Below are 14,295 nucleotides of genomic sequence, written 5' to 3' on the forward strand. Positions count from 1 at the left end.
AAAATGATGTGGATATATTGAAGGTATCAGTCAGGAAGTTAAAGTTTGGTTGCAAATGGGTTTTCCAAATGGACAATGACCCCAAGCATACTTCCAAAGTTGTGGCAAAATGTCTTAAGTACAACAAAGTCAAGGTATTGGAGTGGCCATCACAAAACACTGACCTCAATCCTGTAGAAAATTTGTGGGCAGAACTGAAAAAGCGTGTTGAAATGTTTCCCATTATGCCCTAATGAATAAGACCCAGGACTTCCCCTGAAGGTTGGAACTCATTTGGAGCAGAGAAAACGGTTCACTCCCTGGAGTCAGATCGCTAACTGGGTCAATATCTCTGTTAATAATAAGCCTTATGGGCTTATGAATGTAGGTTTGGCTAATGTTTTTTTGACACCTCGCTTGCCCAATTGAATTCTCCTTCAGTGTCACATGTTTTTGATTTATCAAATAAAGATTCAGCAACAGCATCAACCTTGCAATTTCTCCTATCCACCCGTAGCTTGATAAAACTACATATGAATTCAATATAAAGAACTTGAATCATATCATATAATCCCCAGCTTCCAATTGGTTTATTCAATTCCACTCATCCCTCTGTAAATGAGAACAGGTTCTCAGCATGTTCATTAGGTGTGAAACAAAAGAAAATGGACTAAAACAGCGATGGGACTTTCTAGACTTATCCAATAAGCAACAGTCTTATTTCCCCCCCTTTGCAAAATATATATATATTTTTAAATCAATTTTGTATTCTAATGAACCCTGCTCAAATAAGGGTGAAATAAATATGAGAAATTGATAAATTTTCTTTTTTTCCCCTGCCGCCCAGAACCGCCGAGGTTCCACAGAGCACAAGCTCCCGTCCATCATTGAGACAAAAGGAGGTCTCCATGACGACTCAGATGAGTACTACCACCTATCACCAGCGTCCCGCACCCGCCGCGCAAACCTCCTCTTGCCCAGCCTGAGCAGCCCCGTGCGCCGCACCTCCCTGGGCAACCTGCTGGGTGACGAGCTAAGGCAGTTCAATGCCCTGCGGCGCTGCCGTTCGCCCAACCTGAGCCGGGGAGGCCTACCCCGGGGCCACAGCCTGTCTTCCCCACAGCCGCTGCCGAAAAAGGAGCACAGTGTCCCAGTGGCAGCCCCTGCTAGTCCCCCTACCTCAGGGGAGTTGGGGGCAGGGAGTCAGGGCCGCAAGCCCTCCAAGCTGCTGATTCCCACTGTCAGCTATTTTGTACCGCCGGACCTCAGTCCAAGGTAAACCACACACACAGAGGCCCAAGTTTTGTTGGGCTTTCACTTTATCGCTGTCTGAATATCCAAACTTGTGCACTAGGTAATATTAAGTGATGTACAGCATTGGCAAAGTGTATTAAGTAGTGTGCTAGTGTGGATACTGTGATATAGTCATTTTGTTTTGTAAAGAGTCATTCGCCAAGGCTAAACTGGACAAATTGCAGTAAAACATTTCAACTTCAACCACATTTCCATAGTGCAATTGTAACTAAATAGCAATGTATACACTGTGTAATGATATGGGATTGCATTTACAAGCTTCTCCAATAGCATTTAAAGCCCATTTAATATCTCACCAGATCTCAAACCACTTTAGTAAAGCAATAAGATTATCTAATTTCATCCATATTCATAATGTATCGGACGGTGTCTAGTGAGCCCCACATGAAGGCAATACTGTAATGTGGCCCATAAGGCTCCGATGTCCTCCGGCCCAGAGAGTTTCAGCTCTACTCAGGTTAATCCTGCATGGGCAGCTGCCAGTGGGGCTCCCATTGCGGCTCCTTGGGTCGTGTGGCGACGGATGATAATTTGATAATTGAAAGGGGCTCTACTGTTACTGTTGCCCCCCCCCCCCCCCCCCCCTCCCTGCCAGGGTTGTCGACGGCATCGAGGACAATGGTCGCACGTTCCTCTTCAACATGGAGCACAGTGGGCCCAAGGCCAGCACCACGGGACGTCCCAGTGAAGGTAACGCTAAACCCGTCTTAAACCCTGCGCTGACCGCACCCTGACCGCACCCGCTGCGGGAGTCTCACCGGGGAGCCAGATGGCTTGAAGGTGAACGTGGGGTTCAAACTGGGGCAGACATCATGCTGTCCCATATGCAGAATATAAGTTAGAGAAATGAAATGACATCTCAGGTGTCTTCAGAGGTGAGACAAGGCAGTAAAGGACATATTGGGCAATGTAATTCAATCAAAACTAGTTTGGGCTTGTTACGTTTGACATTACAATAGGTAAAATATATCCCCTATTTTCCCCTAATGCTGAACAAGGGTGAGTAGCCAAAAGCATGTGTTCTTTACGAACACACTAAGTAGCGTCACGTTAATAACATGTATATTAGCTGAGGATTAATGACACATTGACAACGGGGCGACAGAAGGGCGTATCGAGGGGAGGATTCATGATATGCAAGCATGACCGATATAGTTCTCACTTGTAATTAACCGATGTGTATAAGCGACGAAATAGGCGCCCTTATTATTTTCGGTTCCACCAGGTCTTGTTTGTGACTATGTCACGCATTTTCATATCTGAGCGAGAGGCCCATCCTGCGGACAGGCTCATCCCCTCAAACCCCAGAGGCAAGAGACAGTCCTCTGACATGGGAGTCCAAATACCAAAATATTTTCCCACTTTGTTTTACTTTATTATCGTTCTTGATTTTTCGTTTTTTTTTAGGTTCACAGTTTTTTAAAAATTTATATCGATGCATCATGGGGAATTTAAGGTCATAAGTCTCAATGTAAACGGACTGGGGAGTGCCATCTAGAGAAGTAAGGTAATAGCAAAGATGAAACGGGAGAGAGTTGACATACTATTCTGGCAGGAAACTCACTTATCCACACCTGAACACGAGAAACTCAAGAAAATGGGATATAGGAATACTTTTCTTTTCTTCTTACAAAATGGGTAGAAGGGGAGCTGCAATCTTGATCCCAAATTCAGTTCATTTTGAGTTTATGTCAGAAATAAAAGACAAGGAGGGTAGATTTATACTGGATAACAAGGAAGTTACATTATTTAATGTATACGCACCCCCAGGGAGTGACATGGTCTTCTACGGGAAGGTGTTTGATTTAATTGCCACAGAAACCACTGGCACTTTTATCTGTGGAGGGGACTTTAACACAATTCTAAACTCAAAATTGGACAGCACAAACCAAAATTGGAAAATGAGCCTAGTTGCCAAAAAGATCAATAGGATACCTCAGGATCTAGGACTATGGCGTGACACCCACAAGACCGATAAGGAATATACTTTTTACTCAGCCCGCCACACTGAATACTCCAGGTTAGACTACTTTTTTATGTACAGTGCAGATACACAGGCTTAAGGATTGTTGGATCGGGCAGAGAGACTTATCAGATCATAATGGAGTTGACCTAACTCTACACCTTGATAGCAAACCAAGAAATACTATATGGAGACTTAATACAAGCATGCTGAATGATCCAGCATTCAAGGAATCAATAAAGACAGTTGAACATCTATCTGGAGAATAATGATAACGGGGAAGTATCTCCTGCTATATTGTAGGATGCAGCGAAGGCGGTTATTAGAGGGAAGATCATAGCCACATCATCTCTCAAGAAAAAGAGTAAAGCACAGAAACTGCTGAAATTACAGGAAACCGGAAGAAACTTAGAACGATCTCATAGTCAATACAAAGAACCTCTTATATTACGAGAGATTCAAAAGGTAAAACAGGAAATTGACCAGATTTATAGAGAAGAAGTAGAGAAAAAGCTTAGGTTCCTGAAACAACAATATTATGAAGCAGGCGCAAAGGCAACCAAATTACTAGCATGGAAACTCAGGAAACAACAAGCATAGAATACCATTTTCAAAATAAAAGACCCTGTCACGCCCTGACCGTAGAGAGCATTTTATGTCTCTATTTTGGTTTGGTCAGGGTGTGATTTGGGTGGGCAGTCTATGTTCTATGATTTTCTATTTCTATGTGTTTGGCCGGGTGTGGTTCTCAATCAGAGGCAGCTGTCTATCGTTGTCTCTGATTGAGAACCATATTTAGGTACCCTTTTCCCCACCTGTTTTGTGGGAAGTTGTCTTTGTTCAGGGCACATAGCCCAAAGCCTCACGGTTTGGTTTTTGTTCTTCGTTTTGTCAACGTCATTTTTTAATAAAGAGAAAATGTACGCTTACCATGCTGCACCTTGGTCCAGTCCTTCAGCCAGCCGTGACAGAACTTCCCACCACTAACGGACCAAGCAGCATGGTAAAGTGGACTCCTGGACATGGGAGGACGTTCTGGACGGCAAGGGAGTCTACACATGGGAGGAGATCCTGGCATGAAGGGATCGCCTTCCATGGGAACAAGTGGAGGCAGCTAGGAGAGCAAAGGCAGCCGGAGAAAGGAACCAGCGGTATGTGGGAACACGGCTGGCAAGGAAGCCTGAGAGGCAGCCCCAAAAATATTTTTTGGGGAGAGTCAGGAAGGAGTGTGGCAGAGTCAGGAAGCAGACCTGAGCCAACTCCCAGTGCTTACCGTGGAGAGCATGGGACTGGTCAGGCCCCGTGCTATGGGGTGACGCTCACGGTGTCGAGGCGGAGCATTCACAGGCCGGTGTGCTCGGTGCCAGCATCCCGCATTTGTCGGGTGGAAGCTGGCATCCAGCCAGAACGGGTGGGACCAGCTCTGCGCTCGAGACCACCAGTACGCCTTCACGGCCCAGTGTATCCGGTGCCTCGGCCAAGGAAGAGGTCTCCTGTGTGTCTTCCCAGCCCGGTGAGTCCTGTGCCTGCCTCCTGTCCGGAGCTGCCAGAGTCTCCCTCCTGTCCGGAGCTGCCAGAGTCTCCCTCCTGTCCGGAGCTGCCAGAGTCTCCCTCCTGTCCGGAGCTGCCAGAGTCTCCCTCCTGTCCGGAGCTGCCAGAGTCTCCCTCCTGTCCGGAGCTGCCAGAGTCTCCCTCCTGTCCGGAGCTGCCAGAGTCTCCCTCCTGTCCGGAGCTGCCAGAGTCTCCCTCCTGCCCGGGGCCCGCCACAAGGGTCCCCAGTCCGGGGTCGGTGGCAAGGGTCCCCGCTCTAGAGGCGCCACCTAAGTGGGCCGAGCCAGAGGTGGAGCGGGGTCTACGTCCCTCGCCAGAGCCGCCACCGCGGAGAAATGCCCACCCAGACCCTCCCCTATAGGTTCAGGTTTTGCAGCCGGAGTCCGGGGGGGTACTGTCAGGCCCTGACCGTAGAGAGCGTTTTATGTCTCTATTTTGGTTTGATTTGGGTGGGCAGTCTATGTTCTATGATTTTCTATTTCTGTGTTTGGCCGGGTGTGGTTCTCAATCAGAGGCAGCTGTCTATCGTTGTCTCTGATTGAGAACCATACTTAGGTACCCTTTTCCCCCACCTGTTTTGTGGGAAGTTAACTTTGTCTTTGTTCAGGGCACATAGCCCAAAGCTTCACGGTTTGGTTTTTGTTCTTCGTTTTGTCAGCGTCATTTTTAAAGAAAGAGAAAATGTACGCTTACCATGCTGCACCTTGGTCCAGTCCTTCAGCCAGCCGTGACAGCCTCCAAAACAAAAAAGATCACATGCAAATTAGATGAAATACAGAATGCATTTGAATCATATTACACAAATCTGTAAAAGCAATCAGAGAAGGCAGATGCACCGACAATAGGGCACTTTTTGAACTCACTTGATCTCCCCTCAATTGGGGACAGAGCAACATGATAGACTAACTTCAGAAATATCCACCGAAGAAATTAAAAAAGCAACATCTCAACTAAAAGTCAGCAAGTCTCCAGGCCCTGATGGCTTCCCTTCAGAATGGTTCAAGACCTTCAGAGAACAACTAGCACCTCTACTTAAGGCCTGTTTTAACTGGACTCTGAGGGAGGGGGGTCTCCCACCGTCATGGAGAGAGGCCATCATATCAGTAATCCCAAAAGAGGGTAAAGATAAGAAAGAATGCAGTTCATATAGACCTATCACAATTCTTAACACAGATTATAAACTATATGCATCAATAATAGCCAAAAGAATGGAGAACATAATCCCAGAATTGATTGACGGAGATCAAACTGGTTTCATACAAAATAGGCAGACACAGGACAATAATAAGGAGAACACTACATGTCATGGACCACATTACTCAGAATAAGACAAGTGCAATATTAATCAGCCTAGATGCAGAAAAAGCATTTGATTCAGTGGGATGGGATTACCTATTCCAAGTTATGGAAAGATTTGGTTTCAACAAAGAAGTGATACAGTGCATCAAAACACTGTATTCATGTCCGACCGCTAGAATAAAGATAAATGGACATTTGACACGAACGATAAAATTAGAGCGAGGGGCAAGACAAGGCTGTAATCTTTCACCCACGCTCTTCTCCTTGTACCTAGAACCATTAGCACAGGCAATAAGACAGGACCCAACCTTAGAGGGAATAACAATAAGAGGCAGTGAACATAAGATATGCATGTATGCTGATGACGTTCTGTTATTCCTTAAAGACCCAGGCGCAAGTGTACCTAGATTGATGGATGTTTTACAAACATTTGGAACATATTCAGGGTATGTGCTTAACGTACACAAGACCCAAGCCCTAGTATATAATTATACCCCACAGGAAGAGCTGAAGAGTAGGTATAACTTCACCTGGACCTCTTCATCCATCAAATATTTGGGAGAAAATTTACCAAAAGATCCACCCAAACTTTATTGCATGAATTATGATCACATTACCAAGAAAATATATGATGACCTAGACAGGTGGAATTCACTTCCCTTTGATCTTAGTAGTAGAATTGAAACAATCAAAATGAACATCCTGCCGAGGTTACTGTATTTGTTCCAATCACTGCCCATAGAAATCCCGCCTAAACAGTTTAGGGAATGGGATAAACGGATATCAAGGTTTATCTGGAAGAGTAAGAGACCAAGAACTAGATATGCAACATTACAGTTACCAAAACACTGTGGGGGTATGGCCTTACCAAACCTAAAAGATTATTATGTGTCAGCCCAATTGAGACCCCTGGTGTGTTGGTGCAATTCAGAATACGAATCCAAATGGAAAGATATTGAGACTACTTTAACAGAGATACCCATACAGTCAGTTTTGGGAAACAAGGACATGGTAAAATAAATATACAATAGACAAAATCAGTGGATTAATTTCTCTCTGAAGACATGGTTTAGGGTAGTTAAGCAAAATAATTTAGACAGAGAGATCAAACTGCTGAGTTGGCCCGCATACGACCCCAGCTTCATCCCTGCAACTCAGGACAGCAGGTTTAAACAATGGACGCAGAAAGGCATCACATCATTCAGTACAATTATAAGGAATGGGAACCTAGATATCTTCCAGGACCTAAGTAAAAAACAAGTGTTTTTCCAAGTGTTACCTGAACTAAAAATTACTAGTTGGCCCAAACCTAGCTCCAACTTGAGAAAATGTAAGCGAAAATGTGCTATTAACATACAATGTTCTCAACTTACATACAGTGCCTTACATATTATTGTGTTACAAAGTAGGATTGAAATGGATTTGTCATTTTTTTGTCAAAAAACTACACAAAATACTCTGTCAAAGTGAAAAATGTATATATTGTTTTTATAAATCAAAAATCCATAACTAAAATATAGTTGCATAAGTGTAATGGATTCAGGCCCTTTGTTTAGGCAAGCCTAAATTAGTTTGGGCTTAACAAATCACATAACTGAAGACTACAACTGAACTACAACTGAAGATCTCGTACAACGCTGTGTACTTCTCCCTTCACAGAACAGCGCAAACTGACTCGAACCAAAATAGAAAGAGGAGTGGGCGGCCCCGGTGCACAACTGAGCAAGAGGACAAGTACATTAGAGTGTCTAGTTTGAGAAACAGACGCCTCACAAGTCCTCAACTGGCAGCTTCATTAAATAGTACTTTCTTGGCATGGAATAGCCTTCATTTCTCAGAACAAGAATAGACTGACGTGTTTCAGAAGACAGTTCTTTGTGCCTGGCCATTTTGAGCCTGTAATCGAACCCACAAAGACTGATGCTCAACTAGTCTAAAGAAGGCCCGTTTTATTGCTTATTTAATCAGAACAACAGTTTTCAACTGTGCTAACATAATTGCAAAAGGGTTTAGGTTTTCTTTTTCCTTTTAAAATTATAAACTTGGATTAGCTAACGCAACGTGACATTGGAACACTGGAGTGATGGTTGCTGATAATACGTCTATGTAGATATTCCATTAAAAATCAGCTGTTTCCTGTGGACATCCTCACAGTGGCAGACCACGTGTAACAACACCTGCACAGGATCGGTACATCCGAACATCACACCTGCGGGACAGGTACAGAATGACAACAACAACTGCCCGAGTTACACCAGGAACGCACAATCCCTCCATCAGTGCTCAGACTGTCCACAATAGCCTGAGAGAGGCTGGACTGAGGGTTTGTAGGCCTGTTGTAAGGCAAGTCCTCACCAGACATCACCGGCAACAACGACGCCTATGGGCACAAAACCACCATCGCTGGACCAGACAGGACTGGCAAAAAGTGCTCTTCACTGACGAGTCGCGTTTTTGTCTCACCAGGGGTGATGGTCGGATTCACGTTTATCGTCGAAGGAATGAGCGTTACACCGAGGCTTGTACTCTGGAGCGGGATCGATTTGGAAGTGGAGGGTCCGTCATGGTCTGGGGCGGTGTGTCACAGCATCATCTGACTGAGCTTGTTGTCACTGCAGAGTTTATATATTAAACCACCCGGACACATCAAAGATAGTCGTCCTTCTGAACTGAGCTGTAGGAATGAAACTGCTTAGTTATGCTAGCATTGGTGGTTTTAAAACAGCTAGCGTTCAATGCCTGTGATGGTAGAAAACTAAGGATGGATCAACAACATTGTAGTCACTCCACAATAATGACCTAAATGAAAAGAAGAATACAAATATACAGAATAAAAATATCCCAAAACGTGCATTTGTATGCAACAAGGCACAATATCCTTGAGGAAAACCTCCTTCAGTCTGCTTTACACCAGAGACTGGGAGAGGATGAATACACCTTTCAGCAGGACAATAACCTAAAACACAAGGCCAAATCTACACTGGAGTTGCTTACCAAGAAGACAGTGAATGTTCCTGAGTGGCCAAGTTACAGTTTTGTCTTAAAGATCCCGAACAGTCATTCTGATTCCCATGTAAAATAGCCTTTTGAGTTACTAAAGCTAGCCATGAACAAGCTAACACCAGACACAGATGCAAGGGGAAACATATACGTATCAATGCCATAGATAAAGTGTACACTTTTTATTATATTCGCTAGCACACTCCAGTATTGTAAATCAATCAATCACACACAGCCACTCAACATATCAATCACACCAAACAACAAATTAACCCTATTCCTTGTTTTATGAGCCTAAGAGGTATTTGTCTTCTTCTGTTTCTTCCTCCACAGATACGAGGCAGGTGAACGCCACTTTGCTTCTGGAGTCGGAAGAGGTTAGACAGAGCATCAGTCAGCTCAACCAGAAGGTACAGTACATTACAGTAGAGTAAGCCTCAGTGCAGCCTAACTGCTGAGTGAGAAAGAGAACACTAGTCCTATATTTCTTGCTGAGACTACTCCTATGTTTCTTGCTGAGACTACTACTACTTTCTTTCTGAGACTACTCCTATGTTTCTTGTTGAGACCACTACTGCTTTCTGGCTGAGACTACTCCTATGTTTTTCATTGAGACCACTACTGCTTTCTGGCTGAGACTACTCCTATGTTTCTTGTTGAGATCACTACTGCTTTCTGGCTGAGACTACTCCTATGTTTCTTGTTGAGACTACTCCTATGTTTCTTGTTGAGACTACTACTACTTTCTTGTTGAGACTACTCCTATGTTTCTTGTTGAGTCTACTCCTATGTTTCTTGTTGAGACTACTCCTATGTTTCTTGTTGAGACTACTCCTATGCTTCTTGCTGAGACTACTCCTATGTTTCTTGTTGAGACCACTACTGCTTTCTGGCTGAGACTACTCCTATGCTTCTTGTTGAGACTACTTCTATGTTTCTTGTTGAGACTACTACTACTTTCTTGTTGAGACTACTCCTATGTTTCTTGTTGAGACTACTCCTATGTTTCTTGTTGAGACTACTACTACTTTCTTGTTGAGACTACTCCTATGTTTCTTGTTGAGACTACTCCTATGTTTCTTGTTGAGACTACTACTTTCTTGTTGAGACTACTACTGCTTTCTGGCTGAGACTACTCCTATGTTTCTTGTTGAGACTACTACTACTTTTCTTACTGAGACTGTTACTACTTTCTTGCTGAGACTACTCCTATGTTTCATGTTGAGACTACTCCTACTTTCTTGCTGAGACTACTCCTATGTTTCTTGTTGAGACTACTACTGCTTTCTGGCTGAGACTACTCCTATGTTTCTTGCTGAGACTACTACTACTTTCTGGCTGAGACTACTCCTATGTTTCTTGTTGAGACTACTACTGTTTTCTGGCTGAAACTACTCCTATGTTTCCTGCTGAGACTACTCCTATGTCTTGCTGAGCAGACACTTCTGTCTAAAGTCACTTTCATAGATTTTCTATATTCTGTACAAGGCAGTGAAGGCCTGATGTTCATACAACAAGTTCAATTGCTGAAGGGCACGGCAGGATTTGAACACCTAATTGTAGTACTTTTTAATTTAAATATGTCCATTTGCCTAGCTTCTTTACCAGACTTCGTAATAGTTTGACATATGCATCATCTTATGTATGTCCTTATATGGACCCTTACAAGTGTGCAACAACTCTACACATTCTCTTTGTTTCATCATTCACTTGCACTGCAGCTGGCCCCTTTAACATGAAGCCCCTCTTAGACAGAAACCTGGAATGGGTATACCGACGCAATATGTATAATAAGAGCATGAATATGCATGTGTACAATAAATGTTGAATAAAATACTAACAACAATTTGTGATGCAATACTGCAGTTAGTTAGTGAAATTATCTATAGCATTAGGAATTAGCATATTTGCACATTCAACGCCACATCTTGGATTACATGTGAACCACTTGGTGATACTACAAAGAACGACCGAAAGTACAAATCGTAGCATGAACGGGTAACCTTCTTGTGATTTAACAAACGTGTTACCTAGGCTCATAAATTCTCTCTGAAGAAAATGTATTAACCCTTAATAAATGCATATAAATGCATATTGGCATCCACCACAATCTCTGGATTTCGATTCTATTCCAACTCTATTGTATTTTTATTCTATTCCTATTCTATTCTATCCAAATTCTATTCAACTCAAATTGACTTTATTCTATTACATTCTATGCAATTTCCACCTTTACGTAGCACAATGTGTTCTTCCATCCCTAATGTGGATGCAAATGTGTGGCAGGTGGTGCTGGAGTATACAGATGGTTCTAGGTAGGCCTTGTCTGAAGTGGGTATTAATTAATCAGCAGGGTGCTTCTGCATTGCAGGGAAAAACCTGCAAGCGCTGACTCGACAATACCAAAAATACCTGATGATGACAACCCAACCCGCCCTAAACATTCTCCTCGGATTCCTTCTACCCCCTATTCCCCCCCCCCCCCTCCTCCTCCCATGTGCCCTTCCACTTTCCTCCCTTTTTGAATCGTTACAGTCTCTCCCTCCCTCTCTCTCTTGGGAGTTTTGGGATGCATGTGAAAACAGGTCATTTCTTAGTCACAGAGAACAGTAGCTAGTCAGTGTTGGATAGGTGTACTTTGTGCAAGCTTCAGAGAAGTAAGAGTCACGCTGTGAGGGCTGGAAATGAGTTGCAAAGATATGCTTGAGAGAATAAAAGTCGCTGCCGTTTGGGTTGGGCTATTTTGTAAGTGGCGGTCGTGCTATGAAAAGTGGCTCCTGTGCCATGTTCATTTCAGACATATGTAAAGTATATATGTATTTACATATTGAGATATTCAGACTTGAGATCCTCGCACTAAACTATGACTTTCGCGTGAATCATTTAGTGACGTCAGAGGGAGACTCGCATGAATATTCGCCTTCAACGTGCAGATCAAAAGGTCTGAATACATTCGTATGTTGTCGCTTTCCCCTCCCCAATCTAACCCCTGAGTATATGTTCTCTCTTCCCAGATGGGCAACTTGAACAACGAAGTGTCTCAGCTGACCAAGGACCTCCATCACATGATGCACCTTCTCCAGGCCCAGGTGGCTATGCACCACTACACAGCCTCCCTGTCCTCCTCCTATCCCTACGCCGTCCAAATGGTCTCCAACCCCAACCCCACCGCCAGCACTGGCACAGCCTACAACCTGGCCCCCAGCAGCCTGCACCTCCATCAGGACCCTGGGAGCATGGAGGGGGGACACACGGACACACTCCACCCTTGCTGGGGCTACAGTGAGGCTCCAGGGGGGAGCTGCCAGGCTAGGGCCACAGAGGGTGGACAGCCAGAGGACCACTACCAGACCCAACCTCAGTCTTCCAGCCCAGGGCCCCCTAGCTTCTACCATGTGACAGACTCGGCGGCCGTGCCAGGACCCTGCCGGGGATCTGGTAGAACCTCACCCCATCCCTGGACTGGCCCTTCCTTGCTTAGCATTAGCCCAACCTTACAGAGTGGTGGTAGCCCAGGCACGTCTACCACTGCTGGGCATGAGGACTTTGGCGAGAATCGCCCTGGCCTTGACACTAGCCCAGTTAGCATCAGCCAGTCCCAACCCAGCTTGTGTCTGCAGCCGCCTAGCAGCGGTTTGTACAGCTGTCTGCTGTCTGGTGCTCCCACGTCTACTCACAGCCTCCTGGATGCCTACCCCAGCACCTACCCGCACATCTACCTAGCCTCAGAACCCCTTTTACACCCTGCAAGGCCTACCCTGGGGGAACCTGCTGCAGTCCTGGGGCTTGACGGGGTTCCAAGCCATGACTTCCCCCAGCAATACACATCCACCTCCAGCCTCCTTGACGAGGACCTGCACAGTCTGTCTGTCCACTCCAGCCCTGGAACTGCCCACTCCTTCCCCAGGCCATCGTCCGTCTGTTCCCAGGACTCAGAGTCTCCACCTAGGCAGGACAACTGCGCTCCTCCCCATATCCCCTTGGAAGACTCGGCAGCGGTGGGACACACCAGTCTGGAGTGCCTGCTGGGGAATGGGGGCTCCACGGAGAGCAGGGACAGCGAGAGCCCCGGGACCAGGTCGAGGAGATCCAGCCTGGGAGCTCAGACTCAGTGCACAGAGCAGTCCTGGTGCCTGGACCTGACGGACTAGTGCCCTTTCCACACAAGAGAGAATAAAATATCTGGGCCAGCACACTAGGGTCCGCGCTGGCACGGTAGTGTGAAAAGGTTACGCTTGGCCCTACATTTGGCCCCAACAACTCAACCCCAACCACCATCACGGGGAACTAAAAACTGGACAGGGAACTGAATCTTTACAAAGACAAGAAAAGTGGACATGTTACAGAGCATTATAGGGACTGTACATTGTGCAACACTATGGACGTGCACTTTTGAGTGTTCTTAACGTGTGGTGTGTTTTCCCCCATTTTTTTGGGGGGGGGGGATCACTTGTTAGTCTGCGTTCAAGCGACTTACAGCTTTTACTATGCAAACGCATGTCATTTTGTGCGTTGTCTTGGATTTGATCAAGTGTGTCCTTTTTTAGACGTAGCTCCTTTTTGAGGAGTTTCTCTCTTTCGATTGAAAGATCAACCTGAACATGTGTATTATTGAAGTTGAAATCCCGTTCGAGGTTAGAAGTGATTGTGACCTAGGTCAAGGTTCTTGACTCTAACACCTCGATCAAATGTTAGCGCGGAACAGGGGTCATTGTTACGTTCCTACACAAGTCCTCTAAAAGGGGAATTAATCAAATGCAAACCATGATTATATTATTAATATATAAAATGTTTAATTCAGTTCAATGAAACAACATTACACTTGGTTGAAATGGCTACCTTTACAAAAGTAATCAAAGAATGCAACCAAAACGTATTAAGGTCTCAAGAAAATAGGTTCAAAATTCAGAAAGCAGTTACTGTTTTCTAATTGATGAACAGTCGTTATTTAAAAAACGCTTTCAAGTTTTTTCAGATTAACAAGGTCGGAGGCTGCTTACCATAGCCATACTATGGCTGTGTTTACACAGCCACAAGAACCCAAATCGGATTTTCGTTCTATATCTGATCTTTTTTGTCTACACTCAAGTTTTACATGTGACCCATATCAGATTTGCCCATTCACACCAGAGATCTGTATATAACGCTCATGTCTCCGTCATAACAATGGGAGTCGTTGTCCCAAAGGC

General features: G+C 44.8%; 2 protein-coding genes across 2 annotated transcripts in view; one reads left to right on the plus strand and one right to left on the minus strand.

Moving 5' to 3' along the window:
- Positions 1 to 13,418, plus strand: part of LOC139368217 (potassium voltage-gated channel, subfamily H (eag-related), member 4b) — a 64,969-nt gene extending 51,551 nt beyond the window's left edge. The window contains exons 13-16 of the mRNA XM_071106875.1: positions 827 to 1,254; positions 1,889 to 1,983; positions 9,440 to 9,516; positions 12,121 to 13,418. Of these exons, the coding sequence (XP_070962976.1) occupies positions 827 to 1,254; positions 1,889 to 1,983; positions 9,440 to 9,516; positions 12,121 to 13,257 (1,737 nt within the window). The 3' untranslated portion in view covers positions 13,258 to 13,418. The remainder of the gene's footprint in view (positions 1 to 826; positions 1,255 to 1,888; positions 1,984 to 9,439; positions 9,517 to 12,120) is intronic.
- Positions 1 to 14,295, minus strand: part of LOC139368216 (TERF1-interacting nuclear factor 2-like) — a 65,993-nt gene that overhangs the window by 16,231 nt on the left and 35,467 nt on the right. The window contains exon 7 of the mRNA XM_071106872.1: positions 5,501 to 5,542. Within this exon, the coding sequence (XP_070962973.1) occupies positions 5,501 to 5,542 (42 nt within the window). The remainder of the gene's footprint in view (positions 1 to 5,500; positions 5,543 to 14,295) is intronic.

This window comes from Oncorhynchus clarkii, chromosome 16 (assembly GCF_045791955.1).
Source record: "Oncorhynchus clarkii lewisi isolate Uvic-CL-2024 chromosome 16, UVic_Ocla_1.0, whole genome shotgun sequence".
Lineage (NCBI taxonomy): Eukaryota > Metazoa > Chordata > Actinopteri > Salmoniformes > Salmonidae > Oncorhynchus > Oncorhynchus clarkii.